The sequence below is a fragment of the Stegodyphus dumicola genome, chromosome 9 (assembly GCF_044657685.1).
Source record: "Stegodyphus dumicola isolate Sdum_Otavi_A_Nest chromosome 9, ASM4465768v1".
In the NCBI taxonomy this organism is placed as follows: Eukaryota; Metazoa; Arthropoda; class Arachnida; order Araneae; family Eresidae; genus Stegodyphus; species Stegodyphus dumicola.
This window is the reverse complement of record NC_140776.1, coordinates 40,394,358-40,409,925: the sequence shown is the minus strand read 5'-3', so window position 1 is coordinate 40,409,925 and position 15,568 is coordinate 40,394,358. Positions and strand designations below refer to the sequence as shown.

Here is a 15,568-nt window from a genome sequence, read left to right as displayed (position 1 = left end):
TGACATTTTTATGCCTTATTTTTGAGGTTTATTAAATTTCAGTACAACAATTTTTGAGTTTATGATCAATTACCTGTTTCCATGAAAAAAACTGCAAAATTTGGCATGCTAAATATATCTTTTTTAATTTTTGAAACTTAAGCTGAGATATCAAATATAAAAGTCATCTATTAAATGAACACAGATAAGTAAAACATTTCCCTTGAAGGCAGCCAAATCAAATAATGGTATTTTAATTAAAATTAATATAAATCTATTTTAAATAAATACAATATACATTTAAAACTTTCAAAGTGTTTTAGAAAATGTTACATTTTTCATGGTAACAACATAATGTTGTTCAATAACTGCATCTCTTACCATATAATTTAATCTGGCAAGATTTCTGGTGGAAGATCTTCATCTTCAAAATCATCTCTATTTCCACTGGCTGTTTTGGGGCGTCCTAGAGGAAATTTTTCATCAAATATTATGTCTAAAAGGAAAGTATAATGTATGTAAAAATATCTCCATGTTTTACAAACAAATTAATTATTTTGTTTACTCATCATCTTAATTCAAAATTTAAAGTTATTATATAGGGCATCCACAACGTAAGTAAAATGTGCATTTTTGTGCATATACAGAGTATTTCAGCAATTTGGTTGCAAACTTTCAGGAGAGATAAGAGTATACCTAGAAGATGGGAAAACACGTAGCAGTGCATGGTCGGAAACACTTTCTGGCGCGGTAGTAATGACACAAAATACAAGAAAGTATGGACACGAAAAGGGTGAGAAAACATGTTTATTAGGCTTAGTACAGCAAAAATCAAGAAATGTAAACAGAAGCCGACAACAATTTTCATTAAAGAAAGAATTAAATTTCGTGACATCGAAATTATGACCCCGGACCGTGATGCAGGCCTCAGATCTCCGGCGCATGAAAAATACCTGGTGTGTCCCGGACTTCCCCAGCAGCTGCCACGATGCGTGCAACAAGTTCCTTAGCACTTTTAACGCGGATTTCGTACACCAGTGTCTTGATGTAACCCCCCCCCAAAGGAAGCAGTCAATGCAAGTGAGGTGTAGCGATCTTACTGGCCAATGCACCTGGACCACTCCTGCTAATCCAATGTTAAGGATATGTTGCATTCAGGTGGAGACGCATATCTAATAAACATCTTTTCTCACCCTGTTCGTATCTATCCTTTCTTGTGTTTCATGTCATCACTACCATGCCAGGAAGCATTTCCGATCATGCATTGCTATGTGATTTTCAATTGTCTAGGTGTGCTCTATCTTTCCGGAAAGTTTGTAACCGAATTGCTGAAACACCCTGTATATATATACAGAGAGAAAGGAAAAGACAGCATATATGTTTTTATATTGATGCAGTAGTGTATTCTATAATCTATTTGTGAATCTCCCTAAATTATATTATGATATAATTATGTATCTCCAGTCTTAACCTCTTGTCTTGTATAATATTCTGTGGATACCCATATAGCATGTTAATTACCATTCTTGCAATAATGATTAACAAACCTTGGTGATCATTAATTGCATTAGATTCATCAGTTTCTAATATTTTCTGAGCACTGTTTAAAGTTTTAGCCGAGGTGCTTAGTGAATGTCCAGAGTGAGTTTGTCTAGGGCTTCCTAATGGTAAACTTGCATCTAGAATACAAAGATAAAAGCATACTATGAGTTACAACCGTAAAAGTTTATTTTATTTGTTAATAATATATTTAATTTTAGATTCAAGTATGTTTAATGTGCCACTATATTTAATATTAACCACTAAATTAAATCACAAAAATAAATTAAATAATTATCACAAGTAGGGAGGTAATCCACAAAAGTTTTAAAATATGAAAATTTTATATACAGGTATATGTAAACAAATGTTATATCTATCTAATTTACATATCTGTTAAGTGTTAATAAACATACTGTTTACTTTTTGCATATATCTGAATAATTACAATAAACGGTACATTGTATAAAAATAAAATCAATTTAAATATAAAAGAATACTATAAATTGAATAAAATTAACATACTTTTCTCTTTTAAATTACAGAACATAATTCTAAAATAAAAAGCACAACTTTTTCTTTAGAAAATAAAACAAAAATAGAGACATCGATATATTAACAGCACTTTTTTTATAGCATTCAGAAGTAATTCAGGATATATGACTGTAGAAGTGTCAATAAATTATATGTTGTTAAAATTTTACCAGAACTATGTGGCATTACGTTAGTGCTAAAACTTAAGCAAACTGTAAATGATTACTGACATTGTAAATCTTAAAATCTCAATGTTCCAAGTTATTTTCTTCTTTGAAAGCATTATAAATGTTATCAGATTTCTAAGTAATTTAACTAATTTAATAAAATTGCACAATTGTAAGAAAAATATATCATGGATTTTTCTTATTTGTCTGTATTTATTTAGTAGTGAAGTAGGTAAAAATTTATTCTTTGCTTTAACAGGTACTAAGTCCTGATTTTTTGACTGGCTGACAGAGCATAAGGAGAGAAATGTATTCATGAAAGATGAAAGTCGGTTGGTTGATTTCATCAAGGTAAAGAACACAAGCAGTATCTGGGGAAGCCTTTGTTGAACAGCTTTTATAAAAAATTGGCTCACATTCATGTCTTCACAGAACTTTTTTTAAGGGAAATTAAGTCGAATTTACATTGCCCATAAGGTATAGATACATAGACCACTTAAGTTTTAATAAAATAGTATGCGATAAATTTTTTATGAAAATATTTTTTTTTTTTCTTTTCAAAATAATTGCCTTCAGCAGCGCAGCAGTTTTTCATTTGAATAAAAGAATTTTAAAAAGAGGTACAGTCAAAAGTCATTAATTCGGACACTCATAATCCGGAATGATCTATAATCCGGACCTCAAAGCTACAACCTTTCTGCGCATGCGTCAACAAGCGTGCGCGTAAGACCTTTACGGCTGGGAATATGCGTGTGCGCATGCGCATAATTTATACATCCGTTATACATTAAACGCGCATGCGTTTACGCATGCGCGTTTAATGTATAACGGATGGTATAAATTAAGCTAAAATGATCTAATTCAGTTAATGTTGCAGATTGCGTTGTTCCTTAATCTTCAAATTGGATCCAGCTTATTATTTTTTTCAGACTGTTAGAGCAACTTTATAAAAGTAAGCTTGAACTTTCGATTATGTCAAATAGAATTTCCGATATATATTTACTAATATGTAAAGCATTTACAAAGCGAAAGTATGTTTCGAAGTCCATTAAACAAAAAGTGGAATTGCTGCAAAAAATGGATAAAGGCATATCCTTTTTTTCTCTAACCATTCCGAAATCTGTTTATCAGTTTCACGCTGCTCTGCGGCCGGGGGGGGGGGGAGACGTCGTGGTGCGCAATGAATTGGAAGTTGATCTGTCAGCACTATCCTTATCTTCAGGGCAGATGTTTTTATTTTATTTGGCTTATAATTCCTTACTAAGTGTAGTATTTCATCTCGATGTACTCCATCTTTGATATGATTTAACTCAAGTTCCTCGTCATTATAATTCGCTTCCAATAGTGAAGAAAGTGACACAGAGGTTATTGAAAACGAAAAAATTTCGATTGACAAATTAGTTGGTATTCTCGACACAGCAATTATAGGACTTGAACAGCGAAACTTTGTAACTAAACAAGAAATTATGTCTGTTTAATAGAATTAAAGAGAAAGTATTATCACATAAAACGAAGCAACTTAAACAACTTACATTGAAAGAAATGTTTAATAAAGTAAACAAATAAATATTAAGCTTTTTCTTTTTGTGAATTTTGATACCCTTTAGATCATAATTGTTCTTTATTTCATAAATTATGGTTTCATATTTTTAATTTTATAATTTCTGCATGCCATCTTACCAGATTTAAACTGATGATCTATAATCCGGAAAAATCGATAATCCGGAATCGCCAAAGTCCCGACGAGTCCGGATTAACGACTTTTGACTGTATACCATTCAGAAATTTGTATAGTAGAAACAAGTAATTTATAGGCATCAGATGCTTTTTTTCAGAGCTCTTGAATTAGAGACAATGCAGTTTATTTTTGATTGTTGGAAACAAGAAAAAAGGCAGTGAATGCTGATTCCATGCTTCAGTTTGAAACTGAACGGACAGTTTGAAATGGGAAAATGTGAGTTTATATTATCATGATGCAGAATGAGGCCATGTTTTGTGATTTTTTTCCTCTTTTTTAGTTTAGCAACTATTTCTGGCACACAAATTATCATATAACAATCAGCATTTACTATTCTATGTCCCTCCAAGTAAAAATTCAGGCATGGGCAGATTTTCTAAAAAATATAACAATAACTTCTTCATGCATAGATAGCTTTTATAAGTTTGGTTTATTTTGAAACGCCCAGTTCTTTTCAGATTCATACGAATAAATGTATATTTTTTCGCCGATTACAGTGTCAGAGGTAGTTTTTTTAATCATCAGACTTTAATATTTTGAGATTTTTCTTGCTTTGTTTAACAAGAACATCATTCTGAGATCAAGTTAAATTGGTCAGAATCTAACACATGCATATCTTATTCATTTTTAAATGATCATGTAAAGCTGAATGTTCTCATATACTCAAGAAATTCAAAGGTAATTGCGCCGACGTCGGTAAGTTTCATCACATGTCATATGATAATCTAAAGTGATCATTTGTTAGACTTATAGAGTCATTAGGTTATTTCGAAGCACGAGAGATGAAAAATGAGCAATGCCCTCGCCGGGAATCGAACCACGGACCTCTCGAATACACGTCGAGCGTGCTGACCACTACATTACGAAGGCATGCTAAGAAGGCGAGAAAAATACCTTATATACTCCCCCTTTTAAAGGGCGACTGGGAATTAGTGGAGATTCATCATCCACCACCTTTTTTTTATGGCATCCCACCCCCTCATTTTTGGAGGAAATGTAACAGTTGCTAAAATGCCATATTGTATATTTAAATTTTACCTATGAAATACTGTAAATAAACATCTAAAAAATTGTTTTCTCGATTCTCTAAGGTGATAATTAGTTGGACGTATGGAAATATGCCTATTTTTATAAAAATCCACAGGTTATGGAAGCAATTTTTTGGTGAATCCACAGTTTCAAAAAGCACAGTTTCAAAAAGCTCAGTCTCAAAACGGTCATTGTTATATTTCTTTCTGAAATTTCTTTTTCTTGGCTTGTCTGCATCAAAGAAAGAGCAATACAACTATGACTGGACTTTGATCCTGATTATTTTGTTATACAACAAGATAAATGTTGCTACACAACAAGCTAAATTGTTTTCGTTGTTCGAAGAAAAGTTTCACTTGCAAGATATATTTGTATATTGTTTCTTTAAACACACCAGCACTACATAAGATGAGGAAGTACCAAGAAAGAACACGAGAAATCATTATTTTTTATAGACATATTCTACAGCAAAGCTTGATAAATATTTTAGTATCAAATCTACTACTGGCCTCTTATCATGAGCCATATATATGCTACTGCTCTGGAAAAAACAAGCAGGAAAGAACAAAGAATTATAGAAGAAAATAATAAAATAAAGGAATATTAAAAAACCAAAATAAATCTGAAAGCTGTCAGATTATTTACATTACGCCCAAAGGGCCATTTTTTTAACGTTTAAACCATAAAATTCAACTCAACAGCAGAATCGCAAAATAATTTTTAAATAAGCATATCCTTAAAATTTCGAATACACAGTTTCGCACGCTGGAGATAAAAGTTCCCCCCCCCTGTACAACCGTATATTCGGTGGAGGATTATGTTATTCAAAATTTGATGGCTCTAGGTACTGTTGTTTTGTCTTCATACGAGAAACATACATGCGTTTATGCAGATTCTTCATTATTTAATTTCTTTAAATATAACACAGGGAAATAATATTTGGTGACAACAATTTGAAAAGTGAAACGGACATTTTAAGTTTTCGACGCAAAATGCCAAAACGAAATTGATAGCCCTTCTGGGCTAATGCTCTTTGGGCTAATAAACATAGGTAAATTTGAGTTAAAATAACATGCCAAATAACGATTATTGGAGGCAATAAGAATCAAATTTATGAATATTACTCTGATTCTTGTTGCCTTAAAACCTCCAATAATCATATGTATATCTATTAAGAATTAATGAATAATTATAAATGAAATAAAAGCATTATGCAATATGAATATTGATAACTTTTCATGACTCATTTTAAATATATTTGAACCCACTGCTTTATAGTGTGACCAGTGCTTAAATTGCGCCGGAGCCCACTGGAGCTCGGCCAGTACCTCCTACATACATGGCCCTGCTCCGCTACTTCTCAATTTTTAAGATAAATTACAATTCTAGCCGGAGCGCACCGGAGCCATAAATAAAATGAGCTCCGGTACTTCTTTTTATAAAACTGAGCCACAATTTCAACAAAATAAATAAATAAAAAATAGAATTCCTAACGTTTTAGTTTAACAATAAGCAGACCTTGCAATACTCTATTTCCCTAGATATCCGAACTCATGAGAGCATGAGACGTTCAACTAAAGTCCCCTCACTCACATACGGAAACCTTTAAGAAGGGCAATAAATTTGGGTGCGCTTGTTTAGGAACGTGTAAAATGCCATCGTATCTAGTATATTGTTATCGATGGTTACAGTTAGTTATCCTTGCAGGAAGGAAAATTTGTGTTCTTAACTGTGCGTTAAGTGACAGCGAGTACAATAAGAGTGAAATACTGAGATAAACTGTACAAGCACGTCCTATACATCGTCTTCCCACAGTATCCAGTAATGTAACCAAATACGGGGGGGGGGGGGCAAAAAGTGTAAACAGCAACTTTACATTCATCCTTAGGAGTCAGATTCAGGACTCATTTTACCCCTGACATGATGGCTAAAATTACATTATCAGAGAGCCGTGGTTAATGAAAATGTTCTCTCTCACCAATATTTCTCTCATTTTTTGTTTCCACCTACTCATATCATCACGCCCTCATTCTGTTTCGCCCTGTTTTTAGCATTATCTGAATTTTCATCAGCTATAAGTATATTTAATTTTTGCGATGACAGAAGAACTTTTCCCCCCTACGATCAGAGTTTAAATTGGGCTGGAGCCCACCGGAGCTGTTTTTGTAATAGATCATAATTCTAGCCAGAACGCACCGGACCCCTAAATAAGAAGGCTGCGGCACTTCTTTTATATGTAATTAAATAAGAATTTCAGTAGAAGAAATTTTATCTCAAAAATTTTATTTTTAGCAATAAAATTATATTAAAAATCCCTTTTTAAATTTTAATTTATCTCTTTACATTCAATTTAATTTTAATTATCTAATTACTTTAATTATTTAATTACTTCAATAAATAAAACTATTTAATTTTAAAATTGTTAATGAGTTTAAAAGTCATCTTATTTATTTGTTTACTCTTGCTCCTCTTTGCTGACGGTCTGCCACAGGGCTCCGGCACTTCTAATTTTAGAAATTAAGCCCTGAGTGTGACTTATATTGAGTGATTATCTGGAGAGAGTGAAAAACATGACCAAACAATCTCTGTTCTTTTTTAAATAAAGCCAGAAAAAAAAAGTGTAATGTAATTCAATAAAGATGAAAAGTATTTTGTGCTGCTTTTATTTGACGAGACTTGCAAAAAATTATTTGATAAAGATTCGCAGAAAGTGACTTAGATTAATCAGGGTTGCCACTTAAACAGGAGAATGAAAATTCCCTGACTTTTCTAGGTTTTCCAGGTGTGTTTCAAGAAAATTCCAGTCTATCCACGTAATGTACGTTGGCTGCGCTAAGAGGTAAATTAATTATGGTATTACTTGTATTGTGTAGCAAATTCACTTAATTATTCAATAAATCCCAGAGGACATTTATTCTTAATTATTCTTGGTATACTTTGTTTGATAATTTTGTTTACTTTTCCACTTAAGAAACTTAATAAAATTTAAGATATATACATTGGATAACAAATGTATGTTTTATTTAATTATTACTCATGATCATCACCAGTTCAACACGAGGCTAATCCGGTCCTTATAAATCACAACGCAATGCTAAATAGTTAGGTTAGATTTTAGGTAAATTTAATTTGTGTGAGGTTATGTTCTTAAAAAGCACCTTAACACTTGAAAACACAAATATAATTATAATAATTGTTGTTTTCTCCATTGAAGATTGAGATTAGAATCTTCCCAATCTGGAATAAAATAAGGCTTTTTTTGCACACATTCTGCAGCTAAACGAAAGAAAGAAATCTATTTTAATAAATTGAGGTATTTTATATTTATTTCGCAGCATACATAAGGAAAAAATATGTGCATTAAATTTCGTGATGGTATGTCATCATACTGCTGGAATTAATTTCAAGATTATGCCAGAGAAAATTTCCTGAAATTTGGAAATATTATTTACTAATAATAAATTTAGAGGGAAGAAGCATCATTAAATTATACGAATAACATAAAAATAAAGATAATTACTTAAAAATTGAATTAGAATAATCAACGATATTTTAGCGAATATAGTTATATTACATGGCTAGCCTAGATGACAGATTACTATTTTTTATTTTACTGCAAAATGGCAAGGTATTTATTAAAAAGAAAAAAAAAAGTTTAAAAAGATTTTGCGGTAAAATTCTAGTATACGGTAAGGCTTCGGCATGATTTTGAGAATTGTCGCCAAGACCAAAATGACAGGTTTACTGCGCATCATCATATCGCCAAATCCCATTGTACCATACATGGAGATTATTCTAACCAGCTGCCCGAATGACACTCACGTGATACACAATTCGCCAAAAAAGTTATCTCTTCCGACGTCGGCGCAAAAATCGCTTTTTTTGGCGGGATCATTGTATGAACTTCCCTGACTTTTCCAGATTTTGACAAAAATACTTAAATTCCCTGACTTTTCCCTGAATTTTTTGGTCAATTTTCGAATTCCCTGACTTTTTCCGGTTCTCCCGGTTATCCAGGTAGCGTGGCAACTCTGATTAATGTTTCTTAATTTAAGAAACATTAATCAGAGTTGCCACGAGTGAACCCTTCAGGGTGCAATAAGTGATTGCAATACTGGACCATACCGGTATTCGGTATTTTTTTTAATGCTGTACTGTAATACTGGTATTAGGAATTTTTCAAAAAAACTTTAAAAAAAAAAAAAAAAAAAAAAAAAAAAAATATTTTTTTCCATTTTTATTTTTTGAAGTTTTATACAAAAAATGAAAAAATTCATAAACTATAAAAATATAAACAAATTTATAATGTGCAAAGATAAAATAAAGGAAAAATGTTATAATCAAATATTATCAATAAAAGCAATAAAATAATAATTTATAACATGCCTTTTCTTTACGCGAATTTTCAGTGCATTGTATAATTCCTCACATAGTGGTGTGTCCCGATCTTTAAGTGATTGCAACATAACATTTATTGTTGCATTCTCTATTAATAAATTGGAATTCTCCATAGTAAGCTTTCTTGGAAGTAGAGCTGATACAGTTTTAGATATTAAATCAAATTTGCTATCGGAAAAATTAATTTGTAAACTTAAGTCAATTAATGTTTTCTGAACTGGAATTTTTAATTTAAAAAATTGTTCCATCATTAAGAGCAAACTCTTACAGCATGCTTCAGAATCTAATATTAACATAAGTTCTTTTTTTCATATCGGTAAGTATATATTTTTGCAAAACGGCATTTTTTGTAGGGGAATGTTTAAATATCTTAATAACTTTTTGAATTTTCTTAATCACAGAAAGCAATCCTTGGTAAGTTAATATTTCATTCTAGCTACTGTTATCTTCTTCATATCCAAATAAGGTTATTTCAACAGTTGTATTATCATTTTCTACACTGTTCCTCTTTTCAAAGTCATTATCAGAAGTTTCTAATTCAGGGTATTTTGCTTTCCCCCCCTCTTGATTTTGATGATGTAGAACAATGGTTATCACAAGCTGAACTCCATGAGCATGGAATAATTCCTGATTTGCATCAATTAACTTCTCAACTTTTTTCATCATCGTTGTTTCATCAGTGGTGATGGAGGCAATATCTTCTTTCAGAGATAATCCTTGTTCCTCCAATTTGGAGTCAACTACTTCTACACATTTTGTAGTTGGCATACTTACTGAGATGTATGTCAGTCCAATATTCAAAATTTTCTTTTCTGAATGAATATTTATATTTAAATAACATATATTTTGTACACTAGTCCATTCATCAAATGTGAGAATAAATTTTGTACTATTTAATTCAGTTAATTATTTTTCAAAGAATTGAAAACACTGTTACTAAAATTTATAACAGTTCTTTTTACAGTATTAACAGATTTTGGTATATTTTTTAAACTTCTTGCATTTAAGGACTTTCTCAATTCAATTGAAGTAAAAAACACTCTGAATGGCAAAACATCTAATGCTGTCATTCTAGATGAAACTACATTGAAACGCTATGTGATGTGCCACTACATACCTAAATTATATGAAATTAATGGAAATAGTAAATCATGCAATCAGTTTTACTGTCTATTTTAGGGTGAAGTTATTATGCATGCTAAACATTGCTTTTGCCTCTTTCAATAACGAAAATCAATGGAACGAATCACGTGTTCTTAGAAATGCTTGTCCCCGAGCACAGAAAACCCTAGTTACGGCTCTGGTGCATTGCATGTTGCACAGTCATGCAAGTGCACCGAAAGAGAATTTAAAATAATTTTTAATTAATGCAATAAATTTAGTTAAGTATATCAGAGGTTAAGCACTTAAGCATCGTATCTTACCTACTTTGTGTGAAGAAACTGGTGCTTTTTATACTGTGCTTTTTATCATACTGGAGTATGCTGCTCTCAAAGAGCCACTTGCTAAGCAGGGTTTTGGAAGCATGATTACAGCTTCTTGTTAACAAAAATTGTGATAGTTAAAGCTTTTGAAAAAAAGAGGAGCAATACTTTAACTAGCCTACATAATGGATATATTCAACTACTTCTATGTAAGCCTCCTTTTCATGGAAAACTTTTACCCCTCAAGCATTGGTGGGCTTTTTTCGTACGACATACAGTTCAACAGCAAAATCATAAATTTTTTAAAAGCAGCATATGTTTAGAATTCTTGCAGCAATGTTAAGTATTGACATACATTTTTCTATTTTATTTTCATTCTTTTCATAGTTCATCATATCAATATACAGTTTTCTTAGCAAGATGGCTTACAAAACTTTTTTTTTTTTTTTTTTTGTCTTTTTACTATTAAATTTTTGTGTCTTAACTGTGTTTATTAGTATCGCATAAATTCTTCGCACTTACGCCTTAAGGTTATAATCTATAACCTTTAAAATTTTGCCATTGTTTTAAAGCCAGGCTATTTTTTTATAGGTTATAAGTTTTTTTTCAAAAAATTTATAAAAATAAAAAAACACAAGTTTAAAAAATAAATTAGAAATAAATATGTAATTTTATTTGTATTAAATCTAAAAAATCCTTTTATCAAATTTAATTAACTAAATATGATACATAGAACAAATTAATTATATATAATTCAAAAAGAGAAAGATGAATCAATATTATACAAGTATTATATGGATAGTTTTCTTACTACTTAAACTACTAGCAGAACCATCTCTAGAAGTTCGGCCACTACTTCTTCGACTTCCTGGACGACTTCCACTACTGGCTGTTCTCTATATAGGGAGAAGAAAATTCATTTTTAGTAACTATATGAATTGAAGTAATCATTTTAATTATTTTTAACAATTTATGAAATGGGGAAAATTATTATAAGAGTGTTAATTAATATGTTTGTAGTAAGCACATTAAAAAAATTCATACCTGTATTTTAACTTCTTTAGCTTTTTCAGCTTTTTTCAGTTTTGCAGCATATTCAGAAGCTTCTTTCAAACCTAAATCTGTGCATAAGCGTACAAGAAACCTAAGACCTATAATTAGTATGAAAATTAAAAATATCCATTAATTTTCTAGCTATAAAATATACTTAATATCACTACTACTTTTTTAATGCCAACCACAAGTTTATTTAATTAACATAAAATGTTAAAGCTTTAATAGAATTTCATTTCATGACAGCCAATAAATTTAAGATTTTTTAAGTCTCTGAAAACTATAAGGTGAGATGGTTAAGTATTTACAATCAGATATTTTTCACTTATTATATGCATCAATCATAAAGCATTAATTTACAGGAAATGTATAACAATTCTTACTACTTTTTTGCTGAAATAAAAGTATTATACTGATTTTTGTCACTTTAATTCCTCTAATAATCTTTGAAAGTATAGTTAGGATTTCAAAATCAGATAAAACTGTTACCTCATTATTATCTGTGAAATGTATATAGGAGTTTCAGTTATGGATAGAGTGTACTGCTTGTGGATAAAAGTGTTCTTATCAATATGAATACATTATTGCTTTACCAGTCATAAATTTGTTTTGTTGGTCACCATACTTTTGTTTACAAGCTTATAAATTTATTTTATTGTTTATCAAGCTTGTTTACAAAAATATGTTCTCTAACGTTTTCCTTATGCAAACATAAATATGAACAAATTTTGTACATTAAACATTAATTTTGTAAGTTAAAGCAAAAGCATATTAAAATATATATGAACTCTGCTCTTAGAATTACTAGCATGTTGCATCAGTATTAGTATATAATTTTTATTCCAGTAGCTAAATTATAAAACAAAATAGTAAAATTCTATTTTAGTAATCTTAGAATTTAGAAGAGTTAATAGATATGGAATCATTTAAATACATAAAATCAAACACTGAATTATAAAACTCAGCTGAAGGTAATTTTTTAAACTTAGGGTTAAAATCCAGAATAATCTTTTTGAGCCTATTGTTGTTTCAAATGGGCTCAGACAGGGTGATGCACTGACCTGCTTGCTTTTTAACCTTGCCCTCCGAAAAGTCTTAAAAGACTCCAACATTAATACTCGTGGAACTATCTTTAACAAATCTGTTCAGATTTTTGCGTTTACTGAAGATATTGACATAGTCGCACGCACTCCCAAGTCACTTAGAGAAGCTTTTACATCTCTAGACGTTGCAGCCAGCAAAATGCATCTAGCAATCAACCAAAATAAAACTAAATACATGCCATGTGGTAATAACAGCAGTCCCTGTTTTGAAATTGGGAATTACAAGTTTGAAACTGTTAGCAAATTTAAATACTTAGGATTAGAAGTTAATACTCTCAATGGTTTAATGTCCGATAACCGTAGTAGAGTCACAGATGCTAACCGATGTTTTTTCGGTCTCAAAAAATACTTGAAATCTAACTTCACTAGCAGAAAAACGAAGATTTTAATTTACAAAAGCTTAATCAGACCCATTCTTACATACTCTGCTGAGCCCTGGGCAATGACAGAAAAAGCTAAAAGTATCATTTCTGTCTTTGATAGAAAAATTCTGAGGAGTATTTTTGGTGGCATAAAATGTAACAATATCTGGAGAAGAAGAACTAACTCTATAAATCCTTTAAAGAAATAGATATAGTAAAATATATAAGGATTCAGAAAATTAAATGGGCAGGACACCTGTGCAGAATGGATGAAAATCGAGTAGCTAAAAAGATCTTCTCGGCCAGACCATTCGGCACTTGAAAAAGAGGGAGGTGGCTTGACTGTTTGGAAACAAGAATTTTAAAAATAACCAACTGGATGTCCATGGCCAGGAGGCAAGGGATAGAAGAGCTTGGAATTCGATTCTGAGGAAGGCAAGGGCCCATCCTGGGCTGTCTGGCCATTGAAAAAGAAGATAATTTTTTAATCAACAATTCTCCACTGAAAGCATATAAATTCTTATTTTTTTAATTACTGAATATTCACTTTAAATTTGCATTTTGCATTTTATTATTTGTAGCAAAAAGCAATTCATATTTTGCAAAAATTAAAATTAGTTTCCTTTAATAAATACTTTTTTAGTTGAAGCTGTAGATGAAAAGATAATTACATTCCACATCATCTGGAAATTTGCGATGAATAGCTTTATACTCTTCAAATGCTTGTTGGTAGTTACCACTCCTCCTCTGACATGCTGCTACCATTAACTTCCATTTGACTTGATTCGGTCTATTGGAGAAATAATTAATTTAAAAGAAATATCAAACCTCCAAATTTAGTTTTTACCATAAAATTAGTTTACTAAAATTCTATGCTATTTGAAAGCTAAAAATTGCAATACAGATTTTCAATTGAGGGAGTTTAAAATTACTGATGTAAATCATAGGAGCTACCACTAAACAAGGTAGGACTTTCTAAGGGAAACTGGCTCGTATACACTTTACACATTGGGAAAATCCCGAAAACACCCATGCAGCCAGCCCGTTCGCGAGATTCGAACCTCGACTTTACCACTCGGCCGCTGGTGGACCTTTAAGTATTGTAAGGCTGTAAGTTACTATATCACACAGCGTTTGTTTCACAAAAAACAACTGTTTCAGATAATTTTTCTGCCTGGTTTACTATTGAAAGAAAAGACGTGTGACTTTTTCCTTCCTTCCTTCCTTCCCCCAAAAAATGCAAGTTGTTCGTTTTCAACCAATCAGTTATCAGCTTGTTTGTAATGGGGAACCAGTTTTCCCTGTGTTAAACCCAAAGCGATCTATGGTGATTGGTTGTTGTGACAAAGCAGAAAAAATTTTCCAAACAGTTGTTCTTCCGAAACTAACTGACATATGATAGCAGCCTAAGAGAATGTGATCTATAAGTACATCAAGAGTTATTGTTTTTTAGTGACTTAATACATAATTTTTTAAATTTTCTTTCTGCCATATTAATGTAGTATTTAAAGATAAAATATCAGTTCATTCAAAATAACTCCAGTTTACACGATGTGTGTTTTATTCAATTATATGACTTTTACTTATTGGCTATACTCCCAGGCAAGTTAACATGCAGTAATAAATTTATGGATATTTTAAAACATGTTTAACTTTGAAATTTATATGAAATGAATATATCAGAAAATGAAACACTTTATCCTAGTAGCAGTAAATATCTGTCTCATTAGTATGACGACAGTTGCATTATGTTTCCAAATGGGAAAAAATGACATTCCATGATAGATTAACTTGAGACAGGAAAATATAACATGATAATTTTTAATTAAATTTCTGAAATTAATAAGCAACACAATTAAAAAAACATTTATTAAAAATTTGGTCGTTTTTATCCATATAATTGGCTATTATAAATAGATATTTGACTTCATTAGCCTCATTACTATTCATGAAATATAGATGGTATTTAATTTTTTTAAAAGTTTTGAAATTATTATGTCATTTTCCCAAGAACATTACTCAGATTTTAATCATCATATAGATCTATAGAAATAATTTTGTATTAAGTGTAACAAATTTATTCCAATTATAATGAATGCAATTATAATTATTGGATTTACAATCACTGGCAAACTTTTCTATGAAACTACAGTTTAGATGACAATTATTAATTAATAAGTGCTTAGTTTTCAGCATATCTTGATTTGATAATATTTTTATAATCTTGTATATCTAACAGCTA

The 15,568-nt window shown here is 30.8% G+C and overlaps 1 protein-coding gene and 1 non-coding gene across 4 annotated transcripts in view; both read right to left on the bottom strand.

Annotated features, from left to right (window-relative positions):
- Positions 1–217: 217 nt before the first annotated feature.
- The window catches only part of nompB (intraflagellar transport protein 88-like protein nompB), an 81,981-nt gene continuing 66,630 nt past the window's right edge, over positions 218–15,568 (bottom strand). Inside the window, exons 21-25 of one of the 3 annotated variants that reach the window (XM_035375012.2) lie at positions 13,998–14,116; positions 11,853–11,959; positions 11,620–11,704; positions 1,527–1,658; positions 218–475 (exon numbers count right to left, since the gene is read on the bottom strand). In XM_035375012.2, coding sequence (XP_035230903.1) covers positions 369–475; positions 1,527–1,658; positions 11,620–11,704; positions 11,853–11,959; positions 13,998–14,116 — 550 coding nt within the window. In that variant the 3' untranslated portion in view covers positions 218–368. Of the gene's footprint in view, positions 476–1,526; positions 1,659–11,619; positions 11,705–11,852; positions 11,960–13,961; positions 14,117–15,568 lie in introns of those variants that run through there. The other 2 variants (XM_085823346.1, XR_015042958.1) reach the window with 2 other exon arrangements.
- TRNAT-UGU (transfer RNA threonine (anticodon UGU)) lies at positions 4,755–4,827 on the bottom strand. The gene has a single exon. It is a non-coding gene; the product is annotated as a tRNA-Thr (tRNA).